Below are 26,241 nucleotides of genomic sequence, written 5' to 3' on the forward strand. Positions count from 1 at the left end.
CATTCCCTGTCACTTCTGACCAGCTCCCTCCCAGTTTACCCCAGTCTTTGAGAACCACTTGGAGGTGATTTAGAGATTTGGGAAGCCAAGAGCTTGCTTTCTTTATACAAAGGGGGAAAAGTAATCTGGCAACAGCTCTGCTTTGCAGAGCTAACAGATGTATTGGGTCCAATCCCTCTGTCTGGCTCCACAGCCAGTTCTGAGGGCAGCGCCAGCAGCCACCTCATCACTAACCCCAGTTAAGCCAAATCACTGGGAATTTAAGGGCAAGAAAGCCCAGGGGTAAGCTGGGCTGGGGTGTTTAATCCCAGTGTAATGGGTAACCTGGGCCTGACCCCAGAAACAGGCCTGGCAGGCAGGGTAAACAATAAAGCAAGAGCCCTAAGCCCAGCCTACACTTAGAGCTAATAAGAGTCCTTTCAAAACACACAGTTGGGAAATAAGGCTGTGACTGAACCGTGTGAAATGCAACTGGGGAGGGGGGGAAGGGAGGATATGGACGTAAATGAAGCCTTTTTAACCTGTTTGCTGCTAGAATAGCCCACATTTATAGCACAGGGCCAGGCTGGGCACCTTCCACCTTCCAGCTCCTCACACTGGGCTTTGCTAAGCCCCTATTTTGGTGCCTGAATGTCTTTTGTCAGCTTGGTCCTTTGTTTGGTCTGTTCCCCATGCTCCAAGTGCTTTGGGATTTGTGGATGGGACATGTCAGGACACACTGTGGGCATGTCCAGGCAGACTCATGGACAGGCTATCAGGGACCTTTAAATACTCCCCTCTGCTTCTGGGTGGATCTGTGTGTGGATTATAGAATCATGGAATGGTTTGGGATGGAAAGGACCAAACTGCTCCAAGCCCCTGTGTCCAACCTGGCCTTGAGCACTGCCAGGGATGGGGCAGCCACAGCTTCTCTGGGCACCCTGTGCCAGCACCTCAGCACCCTCAGCATTGAGGCTTTTGTAGCCCAAGCCCAGGGCTTCATGAGGGATCACTTAGTTCCTAGGAGCTGCCTTTTAACAGCCTCCCTTTGATCCACTTTCCTTACCACATGCCATGTTTCCTCATGGAAACAGCCTATCTGACCCACTGTGAACATCACATCTGTTCGGGTGTATTTTGGGAAGCAAACGTTGCTGTACTCAAGGGAGTCACACACAGAGAATTGCTTTTCCCTCAAACCCCTTAGGACTTTGGACCCAGTTTTCCAGTGGTGCTGAGCACTCGGTGGCTCCAGCTGCTTTCAGTGCACTCTGGGGTTTCTCCTTGGTCTTACTAGCATCTCAGTGAACCCATGCTCATAGACCTCATAGCAGCTTCCAGTATCTGAAGGGGGTCTACAGGGATGCTGGTGAGGGACTCTTCATTAGGGACTGTAGTGACAGGACAAGGGGTGATGGGTTAAAACTTAAACAGGGGAAGTTTAGATTGGATATAAGGAGGAAGTTCTTTACTGTTAGGGGGATGGAGGCACTGGAATGAGTTGCCCAGGGAGGCTGTGAATGCTCCATCCCTGGTGGTACTGAAGGCCAGGTTGATGAAGCCTTGGGTGCCATGGTTTAGTGTGAGGTGCCCTTGCCCATGGCAGGGGGGTTGGAACTGGATGATCTTAAGGTCCTTTCCAACCCTAACTATTCTAGGATTCTACGCTGATGTTGTCCTGTGTAAGAGGACATTTGTTACCACTCAGTGTTATCAGCTGGAGACAGAACACAGCCTTACAGTTCCTTATGAGGCTGCCTGCTCGGGGAAGGTGCGTAGGTGACCTCACGCTGATTTCAGAGATGGTTTCCTGTTCTTTGCATTTGGTTATTGCTCTTTTTCCACATCCTCTGTGCAGGATGTGACCACCTCCACCTACCCCTGTTCCTGTGGAACAGAGCTCAAGAGGCTGAGAGGGGATGATGTAGTGTAGGGATGGAGGTGTTTGCACAGGCAAGTCCACAGAAAGCTGTCAGCTGTAAAGCCTGGAACAGGTTTGTTTGTGAGATAAAGGGAGCACAGCCCTGGCTCTATCTCAGCAATGGAGCAAGGCACAGCAGTGAGACGTGCCCCTTGTCCTGCCCCACACCAGCCTCGCTGATAACATCTTCCCCTCCAGCCCAGGGTAAACAGCACATGGGAGGCACAGATGTGTGCAGAGGTACTTGTCCCTATTGCAGCATCCTGGGGTGTGTCTGCATCCCTGGGCTCTCCTCTTTTCCCCTACGGAAAGGCTCAGAATAAACACTGGCTCCAGTCAAAACATCATTTCCCTCCCCATTGCTGGGAACAGGTATGAAGCCACCACCAGCTCTGGTGATGAACTCACCAATAACACAGGACACCGGAGCCACAAACATCCACATGGACAACCATGGGAGCTGGGCTAAGGTGGGACACAGAGAGACAGCACCCTAACCTTAACCCTAACCCTAAACCGAGCCCAAGAGATGCTGCATCTTGCTCCAAGCCACTAAGCAGAAGCAAGCCACAGGGCCCTTCCCATAAGCTTGTCAGGCAAAAGTCCCTCCTTGGGTGTGGATCTGAGCCCTTTCCTCTAAGGGAGCTGCAGGGTTATACTTAGGGGTTTCACCCTGCACTGACATGCAGCCATGCTACGGAAAAGGGGTTTTCTGTTCTTAGAAATGAGAAGTTAAAACCAGCCAACCCCAGGCTGGTGAAAGCACAAGACAAGGGTTTTTTAGGGAGTGAGAATGGGACTTCTCTGCCAAACCCCAGCTCAGGCAGGGAGCTGCACATTGCCCACATCAGCATCCATAGAGCACAAGTGCAGGGAAATGATGCTGCAGCTCCATGGCAACCCCGTGGACCAGTGAAGGAGATGGGCAGGAGCACCAGAGGAGCGTGGCCATAGCAGCTGGTGACTGGATTTACTGACCTGGCTCATGTCGGCACTGAGAGGCTCTGCTGGGCTCGAGGGTGGTTTGGAAAGGCTGAGGAGCAGTCTATTAACCCACGCGTTGAGGAGCAGAGCAGGAGATGGGGACAGATTAAAGTGGTTTTGATTGCAGCATCTTTAGTACCACCACAGCGCCCATCACTCAAAGGCTCTACATGATATAGGTGTCAGCCAGCAAATGGGACCTTGCTGGGACGTTCTGTGCTTCCCACAAGGCTCAAGAGATCAGGTCAGTCCATGCACCCAGCTACTGGTGAAGAGAAGAGAAGAGAAGAGAAGAGAAGAGAAGAGAAGAGAAGAGAAGAGAAGAGAAGAGAAGAGAAGAGAAGAGAAGAGAAGAGAAGAGAAGAGAAGAGAAGAGAAGAGAAGAGAAGAGAAGAGAAGAGAAGAGGAAGATCTGGGACATCCAGATTTCAACCTCCTCTAGTCTATAGCAAGCTGGATCTTGCTACCAGCCCAGGCTATGGATGTGGCCATAAGGATCTGGCTTCCCCTTATCTCCCTCCCCACCAGCTCAACTCCACAGCACAGATGAAGTCAGGTATAATCCACACTGCCCAAGCTCTGCCCAGTCCCTCCCTGTGGTCTCTATATGCCTTGTATGCAAATCTGGGGGGGGGACTTTTGTCTCCCATCTGCAGCGTGCCCATGATCCCATTGTGGGAGAGAAGGGACACTGGGAGAAGGTCCTTGGGGTTCTTCTCAGGCTACACCCACAAATGGGACAGAAGCCATCGCTTCCCAGAGCCCAGCAAAGCCTGCAAACATCAATTAGAGCACAAAGCCAGGCCAGATAAAGCAGGGCAACTCCCTTGCAGGGCTTAGATCTGGGAGGTTCCCTTTCCCAAGAGGCTGATCCCTGCTTGGGGAGATAGCTCCTAGGTAGCAGGTGGACTCTGCAGGACCGCTCCAGGCTGTTCCCAAGGATTCCTCGCCCTCCCTGGCTGGTTTTGGTGGGATGCTGCACCTGGACAGGGTGCACCACATGCATCCATCCGCCCTCCGCTTCACATGCCTCCAGCACAGCCATGTGCAGGTACCACTGAAGCCCAGCTGAGCATCAGAGACCTGCTTGTGTTTGCCTCCTCCTTGCAGACACCAGCAGAGGAAGCTGATGTGGTTTCCTTGTCTCTGCCTCTTGCAGAAGTCCACAGAAAGTTCTGTTGTTCAAGAAAGTCAGTGAGGCCGGAGCTAAAGAGTCATGGAATCATGGAATGGTTTGGGTTGGAAGGGACCTTAAAGCTCCTCCAGCTCCAGCCCCTGCCACAGGCAGGGACCCCTTCCACTGGAGCAGCTGCTCCAAGCCCCTGTGTCCAACCTGGCCTTGAGCACTGCCAGGGATGGGGCAGCCACAGCTTCTCTGGGCACCCTGTGCCAGCGCCTCAGCACCCTCCTATGTATGTATTCTTCCTTATCTTCAACCTAAACCTCCCCTGTTTCAATCTGAGCCCATCACCCCTTGTCCTATCACTCCAGTCCCTGATGAAGAGTCCCTCTCCAGCATCCTTGTAGCCCCCTTCAGACACTGGAAGCTGCTCTGATGTCTATGAGATACCTGACTTCAGAGCTGGAATCCACCCAGCACTACCAGGGGGCTGTGACCAGGCTGGGTTAGTTATTAAAGTGGGGATCACGTACTCAAAACACTGGGTTCAGGCATGGTTTTGAGTTGCACAAAGAGTTCATGTGGGTTTGGATGTCAGGGCAGAGCCACATCTCTCAATCACCAGAGCACAAAAGCTCCCTCTTCATATTTCAGTGGTTCAGCACCATGGAGGCTTTATCAGCATCTCTGAGGACATTCTGCTACCCTTGTTCAGGGGAAATTAAGAGAGTTGTGGTTTTATCTGGGTCCATCTGAGCAGAGGAAGGTGGGGGCTGGATTCCTGAGCTGGTTTCAGGTCAGGCCTTGATCTATTGCTCAATTTGTGCTCAGGACTCAGGTCTGGCTTTAGGAAAACCCAGGAGCTTCATACAAGAGGCACTTTTCAACTTCCTTCATTGAAACAGAACTTTGCTATCCTGGAAACAGACTCCAGCAGGTATGCCAGGGATGGGATGGGATGGGATGGGATGGGATGGGATGGGATGGGATGGGAAGGGATGGGATGCTCAAAGCATCCCTGGGCCCAAGCACTTTGTTGGAGCATGGGCCACTGGCTGCTTCAGTCCATCCCTGCTGACCAGTGTTTGGCCTCCACATGCTCATCACCAGCTCATGCTATAATTAACGCTATTGGGACCCAGTTGTACCCCACCCACCAGTAATGGCAGGGATGGTCCCACCCCCACCCCAGACAGCTATGTCCCTGTGTCCTATGGGGAGGTCAATGAGGCTGGCACCAAAGCCCAATCATGGTGGCTGCGAGATGCCAATAGCAATGACTGGAGGTCCGAAGCATGGACACTGCTCCCCACAAGGTGACAGTTGTGCAAAGGAAAGATCTGTGGCAGGGATGGGGAAGGATGGGAAATGGGATGAGCTGGGTCACAGGAGGAACAGATACTGGGTGTAAAAGGAACAACATGCCCCATCCCAAGGCTGGGTTGGATGGGGCTTGGAGCTCCAGTGGAAGGGGTCCCTGCCCATGGCAAGGGTTGGAGCTGGAGGAGCTTCAAGGTCCCTTTAACCCAAACCATTCTGTGATTCCATGATCCTATGATTTCTTCCCCCCCATTCCCAGGAGGTAAAACTGAGTCACAGCAAAGCACAACAGCCAGATCCTGCTGCCGGCACCCACCTGCTCTGTACTGGCAAAAGCAACTCACTTCTCACGATGTGCCTCTGTTTCCTGATGCACATGGAAGCTCTTCCCATTGGAAAACCCCCTGGAGACTGGGGAACCTGAAAAGGTGCATTTCTAATGAGTGGAAGGAGCTGGGAACGTAGCTGGGAGGCAAACCCTGCTGGAAAGAGCCCTTCCCCACTGAAAACACTGTTTTCTCATGCAGAGGGGTCGGATGCTCCCTATGGACATGGCCCATTGGAGCAGGAAACCCATCATTCCCATGGGAGCCACCAGTGCCGGCTGCTCTGGGACCTCTGCTCCCTGCTGTGCTTGCAGCTCTCTCCATGATAACTTTGCCTCCTATCCATGCCCTTGGAACCTGCGGAGGCTGGAAGAGGAAACAGCTTCAAAGGGTCCCAGGTTCCTGCCTTCCCCTCCCTCCATCCCAAGAGCACTCCGGAGCAAAGCAGTTTCTGCAGTGAGCAGGCAACCGGAGGCTCTCTTTACCATACAAAGCAGCCCATAATAACCCAGGCACCTACAGCCTGGCTGCTCCAGAGCCCAGGGGGCCCTTGCATGGCAATTGTAGACATTTGCCTGCCATAAATGGCTCTTTTCCCTCTTCCTAGCAAGGCCACAACGTGCTCAAACTGTTCTGTTCCACCATTGGAGAGCCTGGCTCAGAGCTGCCAGAGCCTGAGATCTCCTCCTGTGTGAAGCTTTTCCTTAAGGAAAGGTTATTGCTCAGAGGAAAACTGAAACCATGAATTCTGCAGAGCCATGGGGAGGGTTGGAACACGGGAGGCAGCTGAGAGCAGAGGAAAGGGATAAAGAATAAAATCCAGTTTGAGTTTGGGCTCTTGATGTGTGTTTTGGGCTGGGGAGAGGAGCCTCTGTGGTTTTAAGCATCTTAGAAGGTACCAAAAGCATTAAATGCACTGGTTTGAAGACAGGCTGAGAACACTGGGGCTGTTGAGCCTGGAGAAGAGAAGCTGCATAGAGAGCTCAGAGCAGCTTCCAGTGTCTGAAGGGGGCCACAAGGATGCTGGAGAGGGACTCTGCATCAGGGACCGGAGTGATAGGATAATGGGGAATGGGTTTAAACTTAAACAGGGGAGATTTAGATTGGAGATAAAGGAGTTCTTCCCTGTGAGGGTGCTGAGGCGCTGGCACAGGGTGCCCAGAGGAGCTGTGGCTGCCCCATCCCTGGCAGTGCTCAAGGCCAGGTTGGACACAGGGGCTTGGAGCATCCTACTCTAGTGGAAGGCATCCCTGTTGTGTCCAGTTGGAGCTGGAGGAGCTTTAAGGTCCCTTTCAACCCAAACCAGATCCTATGAACCCTGAGGTCGCAGTGCTCCAGCTCTGCCTCCTGTATGGGTTGGTGCTGACGTGCAGGTATCAGCCAGCTCCTGGCTCCTGTTTCTCCGGATGGGGATAGAATGACACCAGACTGAGAGCCAAGAGCAGGATACGGCTTGGGCAGAGGGGTCAGTGTCCAGGCAGCGAAGGGACACGATGGCTTGCAGGGAGCCAGTAAAAGGGTAGAAGAAAGCAGAGTGCTCCTTTAGTCTCCAAACAGGAACTAAGGGAGGAACCTCCCGGTATTTGCAGCACTCCCATTCCCACCACTATCAACAAAACACTTGGAGGAAGCTTTGTCACGTCAGCACCATCGGGAAGGTGTCTGGGAACCAGGCTGGAATTCCTCATCAAGGACAAGTGAGCTTCTGCCTGGAGACCCCATGCTCCTCCATGGAACCCTTCTAGTGGCAGGCCCCAGCTCACTGTGGGTCCCTCGCATCCAGTCTCAGTTTCAGTCTGGTCAGAACAGAAACAAGACACAAACCTCCTATTCTATAAGAAGGAAGAGAAGAAAGAGCCCTTCTCCATCCAGATGCACATCAGCAGGAGCAGAATGTGTCCCTTTCAAAGATGCCACCCCAGACACACCTCAGATGAGTGCTTTAGAGGCATGTAAGCAGGTACCTCATTTGAAGGGCCACCTTCAGCCCTAGAAACACCCTTGGGGATGCTAAAACTTGGCCACAATTACTCTGTGGGGTGCTTACCGTCCGTAATTGTCCTAATTACACAGAGCTGCCTAATGACACTTTATGCAGCTTTAACTATGCAAAGAAAAGGCCTCACACATGGGCTAGCAAAGCTTCTGACCAACAGGAGCCAAAGACAAGCATTGCCTATGGAGCCACTTTGTGTCTCACTCAATGACCCTGCCAGGCAGGTTCCCATGGCCACTGATAAGGTGAGAGCTTAAAGAGCTGGGTGTGATGCTCACCGATGGCAACGCCGCCCTCCTGAGAGCTCTGGAACCTCTCAGCTTGGTTTTGTGAGTGTTTTATCCCTTTAACCCATCCCATACAGGCACAGGACAGAGCTTATCTCCCAGTGAGCCCATTGTGGAGCAATGGAGCAGCCGCGCCAGAGCTGCGGCTGGGAAAGGTGCCTTGCTATGGATCTTGTGTCTAGCTTGGGAAAGACACAATGTCCATAGAGGACACAAGATTCCCAGAAGCCAAGGAGCAGTGAGGCAGGGATCTCATTCAAGCCTACCTAAAAGACCCCTTATAAACCATCCAGATATGTGTGCATATACATATCAGCCACTCTGAACTTCAAGTCTGCTTTGATCCAGGCCTGGTTCATCCCTTTCCCAGGCACTCGAGAGCTCCCAGGCTGAGCCAGAGCTATGGAATGGTTCTGTTTGCCACTCCAGTTCTCTTGCTCAGCAAACAGAGCCTTTATGAACCCCTAAAACCTCCCCCGTTCATGTGCTGCCTTGGGACACAAAACTGAGGTTTGTGGGTACCAGATGCCTGTTTCTCTTCCTAAAAACACAGCGATGCAGCTGCGTGAGAGCAGCTGGAATGGGGGCTGCTGTCAGAGAAGGGAAATGAGCTCTGGACCAGCATTACCAGCACTGAAACCATGCTTGTAAAGCAGAAAGGAAGCTCTTGTGCTGAGCTGAGAGCAAGAGGAGCTCTGCCAGGCCTGAAATCCGGCTCCTGGAGCTGAAGGAGCAGCAGAGCTGAGCCCTCCCCTCCGCTCGGGCCAATAGACTCTGCTGTAGTCTGCACCCATAAAAGGTCCGTGCTTCCCTTTCCCTGACGTGGTGCATTCTGCACACGTCAGCAGGATCAGCCCCGCAGCAGGATGCGGCCAGAGCTGCTTACAGGGGTGACGTGGGTGATGGGCACCCAGCACGGAGCCAGGCTGCAGCACGGACGCTGCTTCCCTTGGAGCAAAGGCAGGACCACGGCATCCCCAGCCTGCCGCAGGGCTTGTGGGGTCCTTGTGGGTCCTCTGAAGTCTTTATAGGGGTTGGAGCCACAATAAAGGGCTCCCAATGTGAAGCACATGCAGGGGGCTGGATGCTTGGAAGAGTGAGCCCATCCAGGCTGTGTCTGTGCCAGGAGGTGGCTGTGTCCCATCCACGGCTCTGTTCATCTCCCTGTGGGTGCAATCAAGGCTCAGCAAACCCAAGGGAACTTCCTTCTCCCCCCTCACTGTGCCTCATTGCTGCTACAAGAGACTCTGATGCAGGCGCTTCCTCTTCCTCCTCTGCCCCCAAACCTCCCTGGCAGCGTTTCAAGGCTCTCTCTGCCCCAGATCAGCCCCAGGAAAGTCCCTGTGATGAAAGATATGAACCCAAGACACTGCCTCCCTCCCAGAGCCCCATCCCACGCTCGGTGAGCTGGGCCCTGGTGTTCCTCCCCTGCAGCATCGCCCTGGGCAAGTCAATGAGCGCCGGTTGCTTTGATGCATTTCACTTTTGCCTCTTCCAAGTCCTCAGCCTCCCTGGGCTTCCAGTCCTGGCTGCAGCAGGAAGGGCAGAGCTCTGTGCTGGTGTGATCAGAGGGACACTGGCCTGCACAGAATGGGGCTGGAGGCAGCAGCTCCAGGGCTCTGCACTGAATAAGCACCATTTGAGAGCACACCAAGCGACATAACCCTGGTGAGATGCTCTCCCGTCCCCAGCACACACTGGTTCTCCCATAAGCTGCTGACAGCAGCTCTCCAAACCTTGAAACAAGCTGGTCTAGTGCAGGGGGATGGAAATGGATGAGCTCTGAGGTGCCTTCAACCCAAACCGGCCTGATTCTGTGCACCAGGGGCAGTGGCACAGTGTGCATGTTCTCCATATATAGACCCTCCATGCATGTACAAGCCTCCATGTGAGTACATCCTCCATATGTATACCTTCCATATGTACACCCTCCATGTGTGTGCACCCTCCATATGTACACCCTCTCTGTCCGTGCCCTACATGTGCATCATCAGCCGGCAGCAAGGCTCCATCCAACGGCGATCCCATTGCAGACCCCAGCCCCTCCATGGGGGGATCCGAAGGGGGATCCGTGGGGGTTGTGGCTCCTCCTTGTGGCTACGGAAGGGAATTACCGGGAAGGACCCCCCCTTGTACCCCTGGAGCCACAGCTCAGCCCCGGCTGCTGCGGGAGCAGGGGGGTCACCTCCTTCCATCCCATGGCACCATAAAGGGATGTAAGGCACGGATTGGCCCCTCTTGGTGCTAACGGGTCTGTGTTGGGGAAGGCTCTTGCTCCCTGTGCTGCCCCAGGGATGGAAACCTGGGATGCGGTAAACCCCATCCTGGCCAGAGCTCGGAACAAACCCGCCCGTTTCCAGGCAAAGGCAGCAAGCGATGAAGGTTGGGCACAAAGATAACGTCTGTGCCTTGGATTAAGGCCACGTCTCACCCTGCTGCGGGAGGCTGAGCAGGGGCCGAGCTGCTCTCAGGGCTATTTTAAGCAGCTGAGGTCGAAGCGGCTCTAAAGCCGCTGCTCCAGCGCTGGATGTTTTATTTAAGGGCTATTTGGTTGCTAGAACCTGTAGCGCTATTGAATTCTTCCAACAGCCTTTATCACCCTGATGGAGCCAGAGCGGACGTCAGCGAGAGGAGCGCGGCCCCTTTGGGATGCTCTTCCCATTGGATTACAACGTGGAGGCAGCTCCTCCCCGCCCGCATTGGCTCAGCAACAGTTGCTCCAGCGCCTCCTGCTCCGTGTTTCTTGGGAGGTTATCTCCTCCCTGCACAGATGGCTCAGGATGGAGAGCTTGGGAATGGGGCTGGGGCAGATGCGGACTCAGCAGGAGAGCTTAGGAAGGGATTAGATGAGCGGAGGTGCTGGGCTGGGGCTGAGCCTCCTGCGGAGGGCTCAGGGGAACAAGGAGAAGCTGGAAAGGAAGGTCCTGTGCCCTGCTTGAGGTTAATGGTGATGAGCAGGTCTATGGCTCTGTGTTAGCACCCAATGCTCTCAGACAGGCTCAGCTCCGAGGCAGCCGGGGCTTTCTTCACAGATAATGGGGATTGATGGGATGAGATAGATGGGGAAAACAGGTCCTGTTGCATGGAGCAGCCTGATTGAACCTGCCAGTGGGAATCCTGACTACAGGAAGGTCAAGAAGGAGTGCTTGGTGCTGATGTTTCTCTAAGGAATAGCTTAGAACAGTTTAGGAGATTATATCCTTTCATAAACCCATTTTTGAATGGATTTATTAAATTAATGGATTTTATATAAAACCCACGTAAAAGCGCCATGTAACATAAAAACCGAAGCAGAAAACCCCAGTGCAGCCCCAACAAAGGGCTCTTCATGTGGTATCCCCTCAGCTAAAGGCACACCTGGGTGCATGCTCATCCCTCTAACCCATTTGCAGCACACCTTGCCCACCTGCACACACCTGCAGTGGGGCAGGCAGGCAGTGAACCTGTCCCCTATGCACACAAGCCCCTTTCCAGGGCCTGTCCTCACTTGCTCACAGACAGGGAAAGGATTCCTGGGACCAACACTTGGATCCAAGTAGGTGGAAGGAGCTGTGGGGCACAGAGCACACTCCCCAGCGGCAGGGCTGAGCTTGCTGCCTCCATCCCGAGCAGCAGGGGACGTCAGCAGGATGCCTGCAGTGCCCAGTCAGGGTTATTTGAGGAACGGGGTGGTCAGAATCAAGTCTGAGCCTTTCACAACATCAGAGAAGCCTGAGATTTGTTTACAGAGCCTAATTATAGCAGCTCAGTGCCAAGGGAATAAGGGAGATGAAAGATGTGCTCAGAGGGAAGAATATGCAATGGGCGCTTGCAGATGCTGCATCAAATCCCTCATAAAAGCTTGCCGAGCCCTTGGAGAACATACCTGGGACGAGAGGTGAATCAGTGATGAGGCTCAGGACATGTAGCGGGGGAAGTGGCTGCTGCGTTTCGTAACCAGGGTGAGTCAGAGATGGTATTTCTGGGAATGTACACGCAGAAGGCAAGAATTCCCCATGGGAGGCAGGGGCTGGCTGGGATCTGAGCATCGGCACCGCTCCGGTTGCACTCGCTGAGCTGTGGGGAGAAGGGAGAGCAAATGCCAAGGGGAGGATGGGGTGAAGCAGAACAGATCCAGGCTTTGTCCCAGGGTGTTAATGGTTAATACTGGGGAGAGCAGGCTGAAAACTAGAGACCTTTAAACAACTGACCCAGTGGCACAGGAATCAAAGGGATCCAAGTCTCTCCTGGCTGCCCTGTATGGCAGAGTGCCTGCCCGAGGCCTGCTGCTGGAGAAGGGAACCTGAGGAGCTCTGAAGCTCCTCATTTCTTGCCATGGATCCAAACACCAAACACCAGCCATTTCCTGCAGAGCCTGTGCTCCTGGATAGACCACGTTAGGCTGCAGGTAGCAGCACTGGCTCCGGCTGGCTTCCCATGGGATGCTCCTGCTGGCAGCAGCGTCAGGACCGAGGGATGTGTTAGAACAGACAGGGACTGGGACCAGCGACCTCCTCATTCCCAAGTCCTGTCACCCCAGCTCTGGGGGCTGCACAGGGATACGTGACTTGGAGGCAGGAGAGAACCGTTTTCATTACCCCATTTACAGGCATCAGAGTACAGGGGCAGTGTGTTCAGCAAGTGCACACACACCAGACTGGAAGTGGAGCCCGATCGTCACATCTTTGGTCCCTGCCATCGTGGGCATCATTTCTTATGCTCTGTCACACTCCCAACCTCAGGATGTGCAGAGCAATAAAGCTGAGGCAAAGATGGTCCCAGTTATTCTTTTGGGTCCAAGATGAGCAGACTCCGGGTACCTTTCACCCCACTTCTGACAGAGACTCCACCATCCCTCTGTCTGAAACAGGAACCAGAGGAAGAGCAGGTTATTCCCTGCTGCCTCCCAAACCAGGCACTGGAAGTGGCACATCTCAAACTAGCATCAGTGATTCCTTGCTGTTCCTCCCTTAGATTTGAAGCCAAGTCAAGCAGGGAACCCTTTGCCAACAAGGCAAGGTAAAAGCTAAGACCTTGTAAGACATAAACCCACCCCTGAGTGAAGACAAAGGATTACTGCTTGCTGAAGGCTTTTATGCACATGAGAGTCGTTGGTTTTGTTCTCCCTGCTTTTGGCTGCTCCCAAAGGGTATTTGACACAGCACAGTTTAGGCCATTCATACCATAAAGGTATAGGCCACTGACATGTGCTGGCATGAGCAAGACATTCCCTTTTCCAGGCCTTGGAGCAGGAGCTGAACCCCAGAAGGCTCAGGCATTGGGGAGGAGATTGAAGCTGTTGCTACAGCCAGGAAGGAGGTGGCTGGATTCAGAGGCAGTTTGCCAGGAAGGAGGAGATAACAGTGCTCTGATCTTCATGATAAAATGCTTATCGAGTACATTGAGCTCTGAGGCAAACCAGGCAGTGGTTAGGACCTGCTGAGCTGCAGTCAGGATGTGACATTCACCACTGCAGTGACTCATCTGCTGTGGCTGCTTTGTCTCATGGTCTGACAGTGTGAAAACCAGGGCTTGCTCCACAGTGCCCAATAGAGAAAGGTTTGGGAACCATACACACAACAGAGGTGGTTCCAATTCCCCTTTTCCCAGCAGATTAATAAGGGACTGATGCCAAGGCCACGCAGGATTTAGGTGTGCTTCACCCAAAGCCACTTGAATAGGCACGTTACATGCACACACGTACCATGGAGCCAGGGAAATTAATGTTTCTAGCCATAAACTGACTATTTCAGCACATTTCCCCATGTACTAAATACTCACTGTGCTGGTAAGGAAAGGTGAAGGAGAAAGTAGCCTGAATTCTTTGTTAGAGATATAGGGAAATAAGTTAAACATCTGCGATAGCCCCAAAGCATAGATTCAGCATCACTCTGCCAAGGCACTGGGATGCTCTTATAGGGGATGTGATTCCTGAGCTTATCAGCAAAATGACTGTTCAATAGCTCCTTTTTCACTCTAACCCACACATGTCCTATGGAGGTTACACCGCTCGGGAGGGATGAACTGAGCAAACCTTTATCCTGGTTGTTTCCCTGCAGCCAGAACGAAGCATCCATTGCATTGGGAAGTGCCACAAATGGGCTGTGAACCTCAGCTCTGTCTTTGAGATGGAACAGAGAGGAGCAGCAGCGAAGCTTTGTGGCCTGCAAGCCCATTGCTTCCTGAAATGCCATCCGCAAGCTGCGAGGGAAGAATTCCAGCTCCAGGGAAGAGCGAGCAACATTGACACCTACTGTTGGATGCTGTAACTGCTGAGAGTACCGAGCCGCTGAGCCTTGTAAAGCCGGAGGAAGATGCTCTCCTTAGTTAAAACGACATTAACGTTGCTTTTATTTGCCTCCTGCAGTGCTTTCAGGGTGAACTTAACTGCTGCTTGTGCAGGGAAACCTCATTGGATTCATGGAATGACTCTCCCAAAAGGCAAAGAATAGGAAGGCGGCAGAAGGAGCTTACCTCTGTTTTCCCTTCGGAATTACACATTTCCTCCAGAGAAGCTTTCAGCAAACAAGCTTCAGACATTCCATCATCCTGAAGAGCTTCTTATGAATCATTTGGGGAAGAAACGAGAGAAAAAGGCTTCAGAGTTGAAAATGTGCCCACCGTTAAGGGGGAAAACATCTAACATAGGTGATAGCGATGCCCATACTTGCTCCTAGATTACTCCAACAAATATGGCTTCTCAATGCTACTCCCATCATGGCCTATATGTATATAGGTACATGCAGGCATACCTGGAGTATAATCCCATAGGAAATTCCCAAGGAGTTTCCAGGAACACCACACTAAGGAAGACCATCCTGGCAGCTCCTCCATGGTGGGAGCGAGGTGCCTGCCTGCAGTGAGGAACATCTGATCCAAACCACGTACAGCTCTCCCCATGTTTCCATTGGCAACATCCCAGAGCTTCTCCCATCCAAAACCTAAACCTGGGATGCGTTTGTGATGGATAGCTCACTGACCTGCACGTTTGTCCTCTCCACAGCAAGGAGGGGACACAAAGGGACACAACCTTGTGCACACAAGGTTGGCAGGTCCAGGGTGGTTGAGGTTTTGGGGGAAAACAGCAGGTTTTAGAGAGTTTGCTGAGTGCCAGATACAAACACATCTCACAGGGGCTGGGAGAGTGCCATGAGAAAGCTCGTTCATCATCCCCCATGTATCACCCACTCCAGACCCAGAATTCCACCCTATGAACATTGCATCGTGCAAACAGCAAAATAAAACAAGCTGCTACAGGAGGAAATGATCCTATAGAATATACGATATAGGATCCTATAGGGTATATATCCTGTAGGATAAAAGGCAGCTCAGGTCACAGGGACTCCTGGACCTGCAGCACCTGAGCCCAGTTCCTGTGTCCTCCCTGATTTCTCTCATGGTGCTCACACTTGTATTCAGGGAAAGGCCTGAATCCACAAGCTGGTCTTAATTCCAGGCTGGCATTTCCCAGGGTGCTCTCCCATGAGAGCAAAGCAGAGGGATAAAGAGAGCAGACAAGGGGGCAGATGGGGCTGTGTCACAAAGGAGAGCACAGAGGAGGGTCCTGGTGGCTTCCCCGAGACCTCTCCCCTGTGACTTTACAGCGTGAAAACAGCTCCTCAGTGGAGTCATCACAGCACAATCCACAGGGACACCTTTAATCCCCTGTTCCCTGCACCCTTCAGGCGCTGCCATCACCGGCATTCCCTGCAGCACTCCCTGCTCCGTGCCTATAGCAACTGGAGAGTACACACACACCGTGAGCAGCATGGCAGCAGGAGGGGAACGGAGAGGTGAGCCCTGCAGGTACCGCGGCTCCTTTTGCTCTGGTGGCATTGGGCTTTCCTACAACCAGGCTGCTAAGCTACTCTGCTCAGGCTGGGATCAAAGGAAGCCTTTGGGGCAGGAGGGAACAGGCATCCAAAGGGTGCACAGATAGGGCAGGGGAAACTCCTATGTGGGAGATAAAGGGATGCTCAGCCCCAGGGACCTAAGAAGGGAAAACAAGCAGCACATGGTTTTATCTCCTGGACTCACAGAGGTGCAGAAGCCGATCTCATTTGGAACATGCCAAGAGAGGAAAATGTTTCCTCTGTATAATGCTCCAGACAGGCTGGGAATCCAGCTGAAGTCCATCAGGGGACAGCCTTCGCTTGGGCCAGGCTGCTACCTGAGCCAAGAGGTAAGTTTGGCTTTCCTGCTTGGAGCTTTTCCTTCGTGGAAGACACCTAGGACAGGAGCACTAAGACCATGGCAAGGAGAGGAATCAATAGGAATAACATCTGCTGCTCGTGTCCTCCTGCCCTTCCCCAAATGCAAATGGGGTCAGCAAGACACTTGTGCTTTTGAATTGCAGAGAAGCAGCTTCACGTACTCCTTGGAAAACAAACCTCTGAGCACCAGAGGCTACGTGATAGGAGCAAGGACAGCCCAGCGTTCCCAGATACAGCCACAGGTAAGACAGGCACGGGGTGAAGTGGCAGAGCTGTTCCCAACACACACATCAGTTTTGATCCCATTTGCTGGGACTGCCTCCGGTTTAATATATACAGTGGGCACACATCTCCTTATACATAGTGTGATGGTAGGTGTTGAGCCTAGGGACTGATCATTGAACACACGAGCTCTGGCAACATCCACACATGCATTTGTATGAACACATTTCTTTGTATCATGTACACACACATGTATTGAGGCAAAATCTGCTCTTCTGACTGAACAAACAATTGTCTTCTGGTCCAGCTTCTCTAGAACAACCATTTATTAGGAGAGACGTCGTAGGACACACAGGGTAAGGATAGGGAGCATAGAATTGATCTCTTTTAGGGGTTTATGCACTGAACAGCACATCTGTGATGCCCAGGCTGCTGCTCACAGCATACAGGAATGTTCTTCCCTATAGAAATCTTCTCTCTTGCAGACTGTGACTCCCAGCCCAGCATCGTACCAGCCATTCCAGAAGAAAGAGAGGGAATTCCAGCCTGCCTATGCTCCGTTTTCCACTAAGACACCACGATTCCCGCATAAGCCTTCAGATAGAGAATTATTCCCTGGGTAAAGTAACTCATTTGCTTACGGTTTCCATTGTACGCAGAGAGAAATACCAAGACACAAACAGGAGATGGGTTCCTGAGGTCCAGAAATGCTCTTTTTAACTTCAAGAAGCTTCCCTGCTTTAGTCTTCTGTATGACTGGAATACCACAGCACACATTTCTCCCACAGATCAAGGCAGGATGGGTAACTTCTGCTATTGCAACCATCACACTCCAGCTCCAGCTACTTTCTGCCTGTTTTCTTTAGGCCTGGAACTTACAAAGCAGACAAGCAATTACACCAAAGAATCACTTGGCCAATGAAGTTTGGCTCCCCAGACTGGTCTTTAGTGCCGATGCCACCTAAGAGGATGCTAAAAACGGAGGTACAAAAGGTAAGGACAGGGATAAAGGGATGTTATTCCTTGTTTAATGCTTCTGACAGAGAAAATTGTATGGCTACATTGTGTTTGCACTGTGTTTTGGCATCATTTCCTCACTGGGCTGCTGGGGACATGGCTCTATTAGCCTGGGGCACAAGATATAAAGTGATTTTCTGTCTGAAAATGCTGGTGTGCAGAAACAATTACCATCCTCCAAAATAAAGCCCTTCTGTTAAGACATTTGCTCTGGAAGTTTCCATCCACAAAGAGAGGAAATCAGAGCACAGATTTGTCCATGTAGCTCTGCTGAAAACAAAACCTTTCCCATTCGGAAGACGGGTTTAAGGCTCTCGACACCATCTCACACCTTCCTGTGCTGTTCTGAAGCACTTGGCATCGCCAGTAGCTAAGAGTTGTCTTTCAGATAACCATAGACAAAGAATTCCTGAGACATCGGAACCGAGTGGCCTATCTGAGTTTATACTTCAGCTGAGGAGCCAGAGCTGCTGCCATGTCCCCCCCTTCCCAACGGGCACCTCAGCCCTCACCTTTGCTTCCCATCTGCTCCTGAAGATGCTCACCTGCACTCAGCAGCCTCTCCAAATAAAAGCATTGCAGAAAGAGAGGTTTCCTGTCACTCTTTGTGCTTACCTGGTGCTGTACATTCAGGCTATGTGCACAGCTCTATTAAGTAGCACTCATCTGAGGGTAACAGGTCAGACCCTGTATGATGTGCTTCTGCATTACCAGCTTCCTTCCTCTTTCCATGATGTTCTCAAGCAACATGCTGCTAATTAAGCTGAATTTAGCCTGAAACAGAAAGGTCCTGGCGTTCATCATCAGTTGTTTCTGTAATGTACAACTCAGACCCCAGGGATTGCTATAAACGCTTACAAACCTCCACTCTGTGTGATCACAGGCTTGATTCAACCTCAGGGGAAAGCTCAGGGCAGGCAGCATTCGTTCTCATTATCCCTCCCAGTCACGATGCAGGCTTTTGGGTATGTTGGGTCTATTTCTGTGTTTCTGTAGCAAATTTTACCTGCAGCCCAGTTTCAGCTATAAAACCAAAATGTATTCTCCCAATTGCCCACTTCTGGTGTTGAAGTACTCTCACATCTGCCCTGCAACAGCTGCTTGTCCTTCCTAGGCACGTTGGCCCCTTCACAACCACAAGGGATTGCTTTGTAGCAGCAGCTGTCACAAAGGGATTTACTTGCTGATGTGCAGCTGCCATCTCTTGCAGGAAGGGGTACGATTCACTGGAGACTGCACTGTCTGAGACCTGGGGTTTATGCCATTCAGATGCTTTTCCACTCCTAAACCTTCAAGGACTCAGCCAGTTTTGCTTGTAGGAGATAAAGTTTCTTTTATTATGAACATAGAAATCACAGGTTTCATTGTACACTTTTCCCCTCCCCAGAGGGGTTTTCTCATTACCAAAAATGCTTAATCCAAGTAAAAAAAGATAAACATTTCTATATATACAAACATACACAACATCTCTGTACAACCAAGGCACCGCAGAAGTGACAGTGGCACACGCAGGGCTTCTTTTGCTAGAGATCCGAGTCCAGAATGCTCCTCACTGAAACAATAGCTCCTTTTTATCTCCCCCCTCCATGGGTGATGGGGAAGAGGGAGGCTTGGGAGGATGCCTTAACATGGACACACAGAACCCTGATCTTCCTGGGGACTGCAAGAGGCTCCTTGCACTCAGCTACTCCTTGAGCTGCCTGGAAGCCTCTGCTGCCTCTCCCTGCACCATGCTCTCATCCAGAAGAGATGCTCTGGGGACTGGACCAAACTACAGGAGTCTCTTGTCAAAGGAATTTAACTTATATTTTGCCTAAGCAAAGCTTGAGGAAAATGAAAGCAAAGCCCTCTAGAAGGAGCTAACAATTACAATACTCCCATCACCAGTTGTTTTCACTGCTGAAATAAAGTCTTCTTCTCCAGGGAAATAAAGAGGGGGGAAAAAAGAGCAACTTCTGTTGATAAAAGCTCGTGTTTTGGACAAAATAAAGTGCAATCAATAGAATGGCCTTGTGGACTGCTTTATCCATACAGCTTTATTCCATATTCCAAGTGTTTTAGCACAGCATCTTTCAAACCAACTGGTGGAGGCAGGAACTCTCCAAGGAGTTGTGCTGTGTTGAAACTAACAATAGAACTGAAAAATAGCCTGAAGCAGCTGTTGAATCCTGACATTCACACTGCTGGAAAATAACCTCAAAGCAGAATAGGGTAAACACCACACTTCAGCACTTTGAAGTGCAGCTGCAGACAGAAGAGTGGGAATGAAATGCCATCTTCACTCTGTACACTCTCCTACCGATGCGCCAGTCACCTTTAGTTTAGAAAGGAAAAGTCTGTTTGCTTTTACCTGCCAAGAATCCAAAGAAAGAAACCCTCTCTGGGATTTTTCTGCCTCTCTTAATACATGCTCCTTAGATTATAGGGCGAGGCAGGGTTGGTTGCAGAAGTTTCTTTTCCAGCCTGCCAGCCAGCCACAAATGAATGATGCCTTTGTATCCTGCAAAGCCCATCGGGAAGCACTGAGCAGCAAGAAACTTCCATGTCCCCCATCTCTTCCGAGAGTAAATCCTACCACAGTGAGAACAAACCAAAGTAAACCAGACAATTCCCATCTGGATCCCAGTGGCCTTCAATGCCTTTATGGCAATTGACTGTTCCAAGTCAGCAGGAGAGCAGAGGGAGAACAGGGAGCATTGTGGACCAGGGTGAGAGTGCAGTTCACTAGGCAGAGAGAGCTCATTCTGCTTCTGCCTCTCCTGTCTTGCTCTCTGCCTCTCCCCCACTGCTGTGCAGGTGAAATCCCCTCCAGGTTTCTCTTCCTCTGAGCAGCCAACTGGCCACACACCTCACTTCTTTCTGCGGATCTTGGGCTTCTTCACTGGCCGGAGGTAGGGATTGTCGATCATGTTTTCCTCCCCATTCCGACTGCCTGACAGGGAGGTGTTCTGCTGTAACACCGAAGTGTTTTCCTTCTCAGGTCCTGAATCATCCTGCCAACATATGTGTAAACAACCAAAGTGAGGTTAAACAAGACTTAGACGTTCAAACCATATAACCTATGGGCAAACCAGATCAGCAACAGCAACAGCCAAGACAAACAGCAGCACACAGAGCTGCATTAAAGGTGAGGACTCCAGATTTGTACCACCCTCTTGAGGACCAGTGTGGGACAATCACACTGAAACCAAGGTTGTACTAAAAGGTCATGATCCAAGCTCATTTTGCATTGCACCCTGCAGGAAGTTAAAGAACCATGACAGTGTTTAGCCATTTACACCTGGTAAAACACAACCCACGCTGCCTATTTCCACCCACTCTGCCCAGCTGCAAGGAAGACAGGCGAAGAACCAGGTTTCATAAGCTGAAGAAAGGCAGGCCCCAGAAACCTTGACCTCTTTGGCTGAGCGTACCGTGCTCATGTGCAGGGGCAGGTTCTCGGTGTCTGTCTGCTCGTCTTGCTCAGATGAATCCGTCTCTTCCATTTGCTGCATCTCCAGCTCAGAGGGGAGAAGAGCTGTCAGGTAGGGGACAGTGAAAGGCCTGGCTGCAATCACTGGGGTGAGGGAAAAAGACACAGTCAGCAAGGTGGGAGAAGATTCCCCAACACAGGCATCACGAGGCACAAAGCCAACCAGTTACTTAGATCAAACACTGTCACTGGTTCTGGTTTTAAACACAGACAGGCTCTTTTCCCACTGCTCCCAAGGGTCAGGAATGAAATATCCCTGTCCCTAAGAGATGGCAGTCTCCAATTTTCTCTTTTCTGAGGCCCTTTATGATTCCAGCCAAGGACACTGCATTATAGCAACCTAAAAAGTCCTTCCTGACCTCCATATCATAAGCATTGCTTAGTTCCCCTTAAGATAAATTTGGCATCAGTGCTGTCAGTATGCCTGGAAAAGTGGGAATTCTCATCACTGCTTTATGGACAAAAAGCCAGGAAAACCTGCACTGTCTACCACAAGAATGCGAGAGAGAAGAAATCACTTGTCCAGAAGATACAGAGGGGCAGAAACAGGATTGGGATGAGCTTTGGAATTAGCACCTATCAACCACAAGAAGAAAGCGAGCCTTTGGTGAGGATGGAAGCCTACCACTTGCCTTTGATTCTCTTGTTCATCCCCATTTTAAATAGAGGATTCCTCATGTCCCAGCCTCACAGTGCCTTGGAAGGGCAAACACACGAACCCTCAGCACTCACCTCCTGCAGTAGCAAGACCTTTAAGGGAGTTGTGCTGTCATTTACAGGTACTCACAGGGGAAGGTACTGACATCATCCTTGAAGAGACTCTGTGTTTCTCCTGTCTTAGCCATGAAGCGGGTCAGGGCTCGCTCCACATCGCGCCGCTGTGATGCTGCCTTCTCCCGCAGGACCTGATAATCAGACACAGGCTCCCGGTATGTCTGTGGAGGGAGGGGAAGGTGAAGAGCATCATTAGGCAGCCACAGTTCACCACCAGCATTGACTGACAGTGCACATGGGTTTCCAGTGACCTACAGATGTCATTCGGCCAGAAGCCTACAGCAAGTGCTGTCACTGACTTCAAACAGGCCCAAACGGCACCAAAATCTTTGTTTTCACTCACTGGGGTCTTGATGTAAGTGTGAGGATCCGGAAACTCCGGGAAATGGCTGGGAATATAGGATGGATGTGGCTTGTTCTGCCCGGCTGTCAGGGCTTTGGGAGTCACAGGCTGGTTTGTCACAGGAGCTGCAGGAAAACACACACACACACAGATCAGCGGCTTCCCTCTGCCAAGAGTGAGGCATAAAGTGCCAGCCCACACCAAGCTATGACCTCCCCTATAGCACATCCCACAAGCAGTAATTTTCCACTGTGCTTTTCATTCCAGAAGGGAACATGGGTTACTTGACCCCTCTCCCCTACACAAGGAGAACAAAACCACCTTGAGGACTCTCATGTGCACTGAGAACACTAAAGCAAAGGCACTGACTCAGCAGAGGCTGCCTCCCTCCACCTATAGGAGCCCTTAGTCCAACCAGCACTTCCAGGAGCACTGGCCTGCATCTCCCACCAGAAAAGCTGGAGCTCTCTGGACACCAACAGAGGGAAATGCCAAATTACTTCCAGTTTCCTGCATAAGAAAAGAAGGGATTTCCCACATACGGGCAGTGATGACCATCCTCTGGGAGCGCTTGGCATATGCGGGAAGCGTTTCCACATTGAAGCCTAGAACACAAGAGAGAAAACAGGAATCATACCAGGAGTTTATCCTGCCCCAAATCACCCTTCTTGAGCTTCATCACATTTATTTACAAGGGTTCAAAATTACATGACAAAGAAGATGATGCACTCTGCATATATTCATACTGCATCCAGTTATATGGAGCCCACAAACACCAGAATGGGGGGAACAGAGCTTCCTATCAATGCAGCTACTGGAATCAGGGGGTCCCATCAACCACTCACCCATTTCCACCAGGGTAACCACGATATCAGAGAGCGTGGGCTGTGTCCGGGCTGTGTGCTCACAGTAGGACTTGGCGCTCCTTCCCATTTCAGAGATATCTGGGGGGGAAAAGCCAACAAACCCCACCAGAGCCTTGAGTCAAGGTGCTGAGCACATGCTTATAGCTTCAGAGAAGTGAATCCTGAACAATTTAGCTCCTAGAATCCAGTGTCTTACAGGACTTAAAATCAAAGCATAGACAAAATCAAAGCACGAACACCTCTGGGCACCCTGTGCCAGCGCCTCAGCACCCTCCCAGGGAACAGCTTCTGCCTAAGAGCTCAGCTCAGTCTCCCCTCTCTTGGGCAGGTTCAAGCCATTCCCTTTGGCCTGTCCCTACATCCCTTGTCCCAAGCCCCTCTCCAGCTTTCCTGCAGCCCCTTTAGGCACTGGAGCTGCTCTAAGGTGTCCACGGAGCTTTCTCTCCTCCAGGCTGAACCTGCAGCTCAGGCTCTGAGGACACAGCCCAGCACACGGGTGATCTATTCCACCTAAAATGACCCAAACGATGCAAGTGTGAGGAGCCAACAGGGCACAGGAGGAAGCAGGAGCACTCACAGCTCTGCAGCATCTCCGTCAGTGTCTCCACCGCTGCCTTCTCGGCGCTCTCAAAGCCGGCCTCGGTGAGCAGGGAGCTGACCACCACCTGCAGCGTCCTCCTCCGAGCCAGGTAGTAGTTATCGGCCGGGGTGCTCGTCTGCTTCCCGGCCGCCCTCTGCGGCACCGACAGCACCGCTGGGACAGTGTGCATGGAGCGGCCCCGCCGCCGCGCCGCGCACGTGTGTGTACGTACGCGAACACATGTACATATACACAAGTGCATTCACACATATATGTACATATATATGTATACATATGTACATGTGCATACACACACACATATATACATATATATGTATACACATGTACATATACACAAGTACATGTGCATACACACACATATATACATATATATGCATACACATGTAGATATACACAAGTACATGTACATATACATATGTAGGCAAGTACATATGCATACACGCATATATATACATATACATACATATACACATATACACACATGTCCATGCATGCACATATAGGTACTCACAGATATGCAATCATGCGTAAACATACATATACATACACTATATGTATGTATACATATATATATTTGTATACATATGTATGTATACAAACCCATACATAAACACACATATACATACACTCACACATATACATATCTATACAAATATATTTGCACTTACATATGCATACACATGCACATATACATCTCTACACAAATACATATGCATGCAAATATACACACATTTATATGGACACATGTATATATACGCACACATATACACGTGTATACATACATATAGGTACATGCATGCATCTGCATACAATCATACGTATACATAAAACCACGTGTATACATACACTCACAGATACCTATACAAATACATTCACACATACATATGTATACAGATGTCCACATGCGCATGCATACAAATATATACATGCATACATACATATCTGTACACACACACATACATACATACATACATACATACATACATACATACACACGCACACATACATTGACGTACACACAGGGTGCCGCAGAACGCGGTCCCTTTAAACCAGCCGCCCCGCGCCCACGGGACCTCGCACCCCCTTCCCAGCCAATCAAATCCAGCCGCCGAGCCCCGCCTCCCTACGGTCATTCAGCCAATCAGCGCTGCCCTCCCCTCAGCCTCCGCCTCTTAGCCCCGCGGGCAGGCCGCAGCCTCCTCATTGCCGTGCAGGCCCCGCTCCGCCGCCGCCCCGCCCGGTGCCGTGGGTCCCTCCCTCCGCAGCCCCCCCGCTTCCCGGTGGGGATCCGCCGTTACCGTGCCGGAGCTGCCGGTCGCTGTGTCGGCCATCTTGGAGTCGTAGGAGTTGTACGCATGCGCGAACTGCGCTGTGGTGTTCGCGCGGGGCATTGTGGGATCTGTAGTACGTGACGGGGGGATGCGGCCTGGCCTCGGGGCTGGGCCCGTCCCTATGGCCGGGACCCCCGGTCCGGTCCCGCTTCGTGGGGATGTGTTCCCGAGGGGACCCTCACCCCATGCGGGGCACCAGGGAGGACACCCCGCGGTGCCCGTGCGAACAACAGCCGTGTCCCTGAGGAAAACAGTCCCTATTAACGCTTGAGAAGCACCCAGGGACCCCGAACCCGTGGGCTTTCCCCTGTGGAGCAGCACGGGGTCCAAGCCGGTCTCAGTGTCCCAGCTCGGGTGCTGAGATCTCTTAGATCAAAGCTGTGGTGTCCGTTGTTTTCAGCAAGAGAGAGCAGGAAACCACCGTGCTACAGCTGCCACCCCTCGCTTCCTGCTCTGGGTACGTGTGTGGGAGAGCGAGAACCTCGTGTGAACCTATTGCTGCCTGTGAGAGGGGACAAACTGCGGTGTAAACAACAGCTGCCACGCTGGAAGTGAAAGGTGCTGCTTGGGTTTGGTTGGCGTGAGAAGGCGGCTTCCACGGGTGTTTTAACAGCGACAGCAGCAAACCCTGCTCACCGGTATGGGAAGCGAGGAGGCAGAGGAAGGGGGAGGCTGGATTCTTCAAAGCAAAGATGCCTGCAGAAGGATCCTGCTTCATCATCAAAGGTAGGAGGAAGCGGAGTGTCGGAGATTGAAAGCGTGATCTAGAGGTCACTCTGATGCCTTATGTGCACACAGACAAGTGATGCTGTTGGAGGAGGGCTGGTCCGGTGGAGCTGTGCTGAAGATCTTAACGTACCCTGAGGTGGTCATGAGGGCTTCCCTGGGAGGCTCTTTCTCGTTGCAGTTTCCCTGTGTGAATTCCCAGGGAATTGTGTGAATTCCCCGGTTGGTTGTGCCAAGCTGGAAGGCAGAGCCTTTGCTATCGTTCAACAGGGATGTCCATCCCTGCCAGGGCTCTGTGGTGGAGGCAGGGCAGGATCTCAGCCCCTTGTATGTTAAGAAGAGATGTAGAGCTGCGTTAACAGATGCTGAGCCCTGGGGGCTTCCAACTGAGGGACTTGTGGAGGTCTGCACGCTAGGGAGTAGGATGCCATTGTAGATGAAGCTGGAAGGGGGGACATGCGAGTGCTTAACTTCAGTAGGTTGTAATTTGCTGGGTAACACTTGAGAATTGTCAGCCCCTTGTTGTTTGGATGGGAAGAAGTGAACTCTGGGAGATACAGACTGAAACATCCTTGGGATGCTGCTGCAGGCTTGGGCTGAGCCTGAAATGTCTGTAGGAGTCTGTCTGGGTGGTGCTGTGGTACCAGGAGAAGCACCATGACCTTGAATCTCAGCTTGCATCAAGTTAATTCCACCAATGTACAAGTTGCTCTTGTAGGGGATAAGTGGGGAAGAAAGTGTGGGCAGGTGCTTTGGTGGTCAAT

General features: G+C 51.5%; 3 protein-coding genes across 3 annotated transcripts in view; 2 read left to right on the forward strand and 1 right to left on the reverse strand.

Moving 5' to 3' along the window:
- The first annotated feature begins 15,573 nt into the window (after positions 1-15,573).
- CIMAP3 (ciliary microtubule associated protein 3) lies at positions 15,574-17,884 on the forward strand. Its single transcript, XM_034069840.1, has 6 exons — positions 15,574-15,705; positions 15,952-16,094; positions 16,269-16,367; positions 16,833-16,966; positions 17,214-17,340; positions 17,753-17,884. The coding sequence occupies exons 1-6, from the start codon at positions 15,681-15,683 to the stop codon at positions 17,819-17,821; spliced, it is 597 nt and encodes a 198-aa protein (XP_033925731.1). The 5' UTR covers positions 15,574-15,680; the 3' UTR covers positions 17,822-17,884.
- Positions 17,885-18,671: 787 nt separating this feature from the next.
- Positions 18,672-24,826, reverse strand: TAF8 (TATA-box binding protein associated factor 8). The gene is made up of 9 exons (XM_005142850.3): positions 24,719-24,826; positions 23,397-23,553; positions 22,799-22,897; positions 22,496-22,558; positions 21,954-22,078; positions 21,624-21,771; positions 20,778-20,920; positions 20,213-20,357; positions 18,672-19,935 (listed from the first exon to the last, which is right to left on the reverse strand). Exons 1-8 carry the CDS (start codon positions 24,809-24,811, stop codon positions 20,214-20,216), a joined length of 972 nt encoding a protein of 323 aa, XP_005142907.2. The 5' UTR covers positions 24,812-24,826; the 3' UTR covers positions 18,672-19,935; position 20,213.
- The window catches only part of CCND3 (cyclin D3), a 33,944-nt gene continuing 32,516 nt past the window's right edge, over positions 24,814-26,241 (forward strand). The window contains exon 1 of the mRNA XM_034069774.1: positions 24,814-25,477. The gene's annotated coding sequence lies outside the window, so the exon portion shown is untranslated. The remainder of the gene's footprint in view (positions 25,478-26,241) is intronic.

The sequence above is a fragment of the Melopsittacus undulatus genome, chromosome 16, assembly GCF_012275295.1.
Source record: "Melopsittacus undulatus isolate bMelUnd1 chromosome 16, bMelUnd1.mat.Z, whole genome shotgun sequence".
Taxonomy (NCBI): Eukaryota; Metazoa; Chordata; class Aves; order Psittaciformes; family Psittaculidae; genus Melopsittacus; species Melopsittacus undulatus.

Excerpts from the sequence above, each read along its gene's own strand:
- CIMAP3 (XM_034069840.1), top strand. The coding sequence starts at position 15,681 with ATGGCAGCAGGAGGGGAACGGAGAG. Across the intron at positions 16,095-16,268 it reads GCTGCTACCTGAGCCAAGAG|AGAAGCAGCTTCACGTACTC; the intron begins GTAAGTTTGGCT and ends TTTGAATTGCAG. Across the intron at positions 17,341-17,752 it reads TAAAAACGGAGGTACAAAAG|ATAACCATAGACAAAGAATT; the intron begins GTAAGGACAGGG and ends GTTGTCTTTCAG.
- TAF8 (XM_005142850.3), bottom strand. The coding sequence starts at position 24,811 with ATGCCCCGCGCGAACACCACAGCGCAGTTCGCGCATGCGTACAACTCC. Across the intron at positions 22,898-23,396 it reads GACGGAGATGCTGCAGAGCT|ATATCTCTGAAATGGGAAGG; the intron begins GTGAGTGCTCCT and ends TTTCCCCCCCAG. Across the intron at positions 22,559-22,798 it reads GGTTACCCTGGTGGAAATGG|GCTTCAATGTGGAAACGCTT; the intron begins GTGAGTGGTTGA and ends CTTGTGTTCTAG.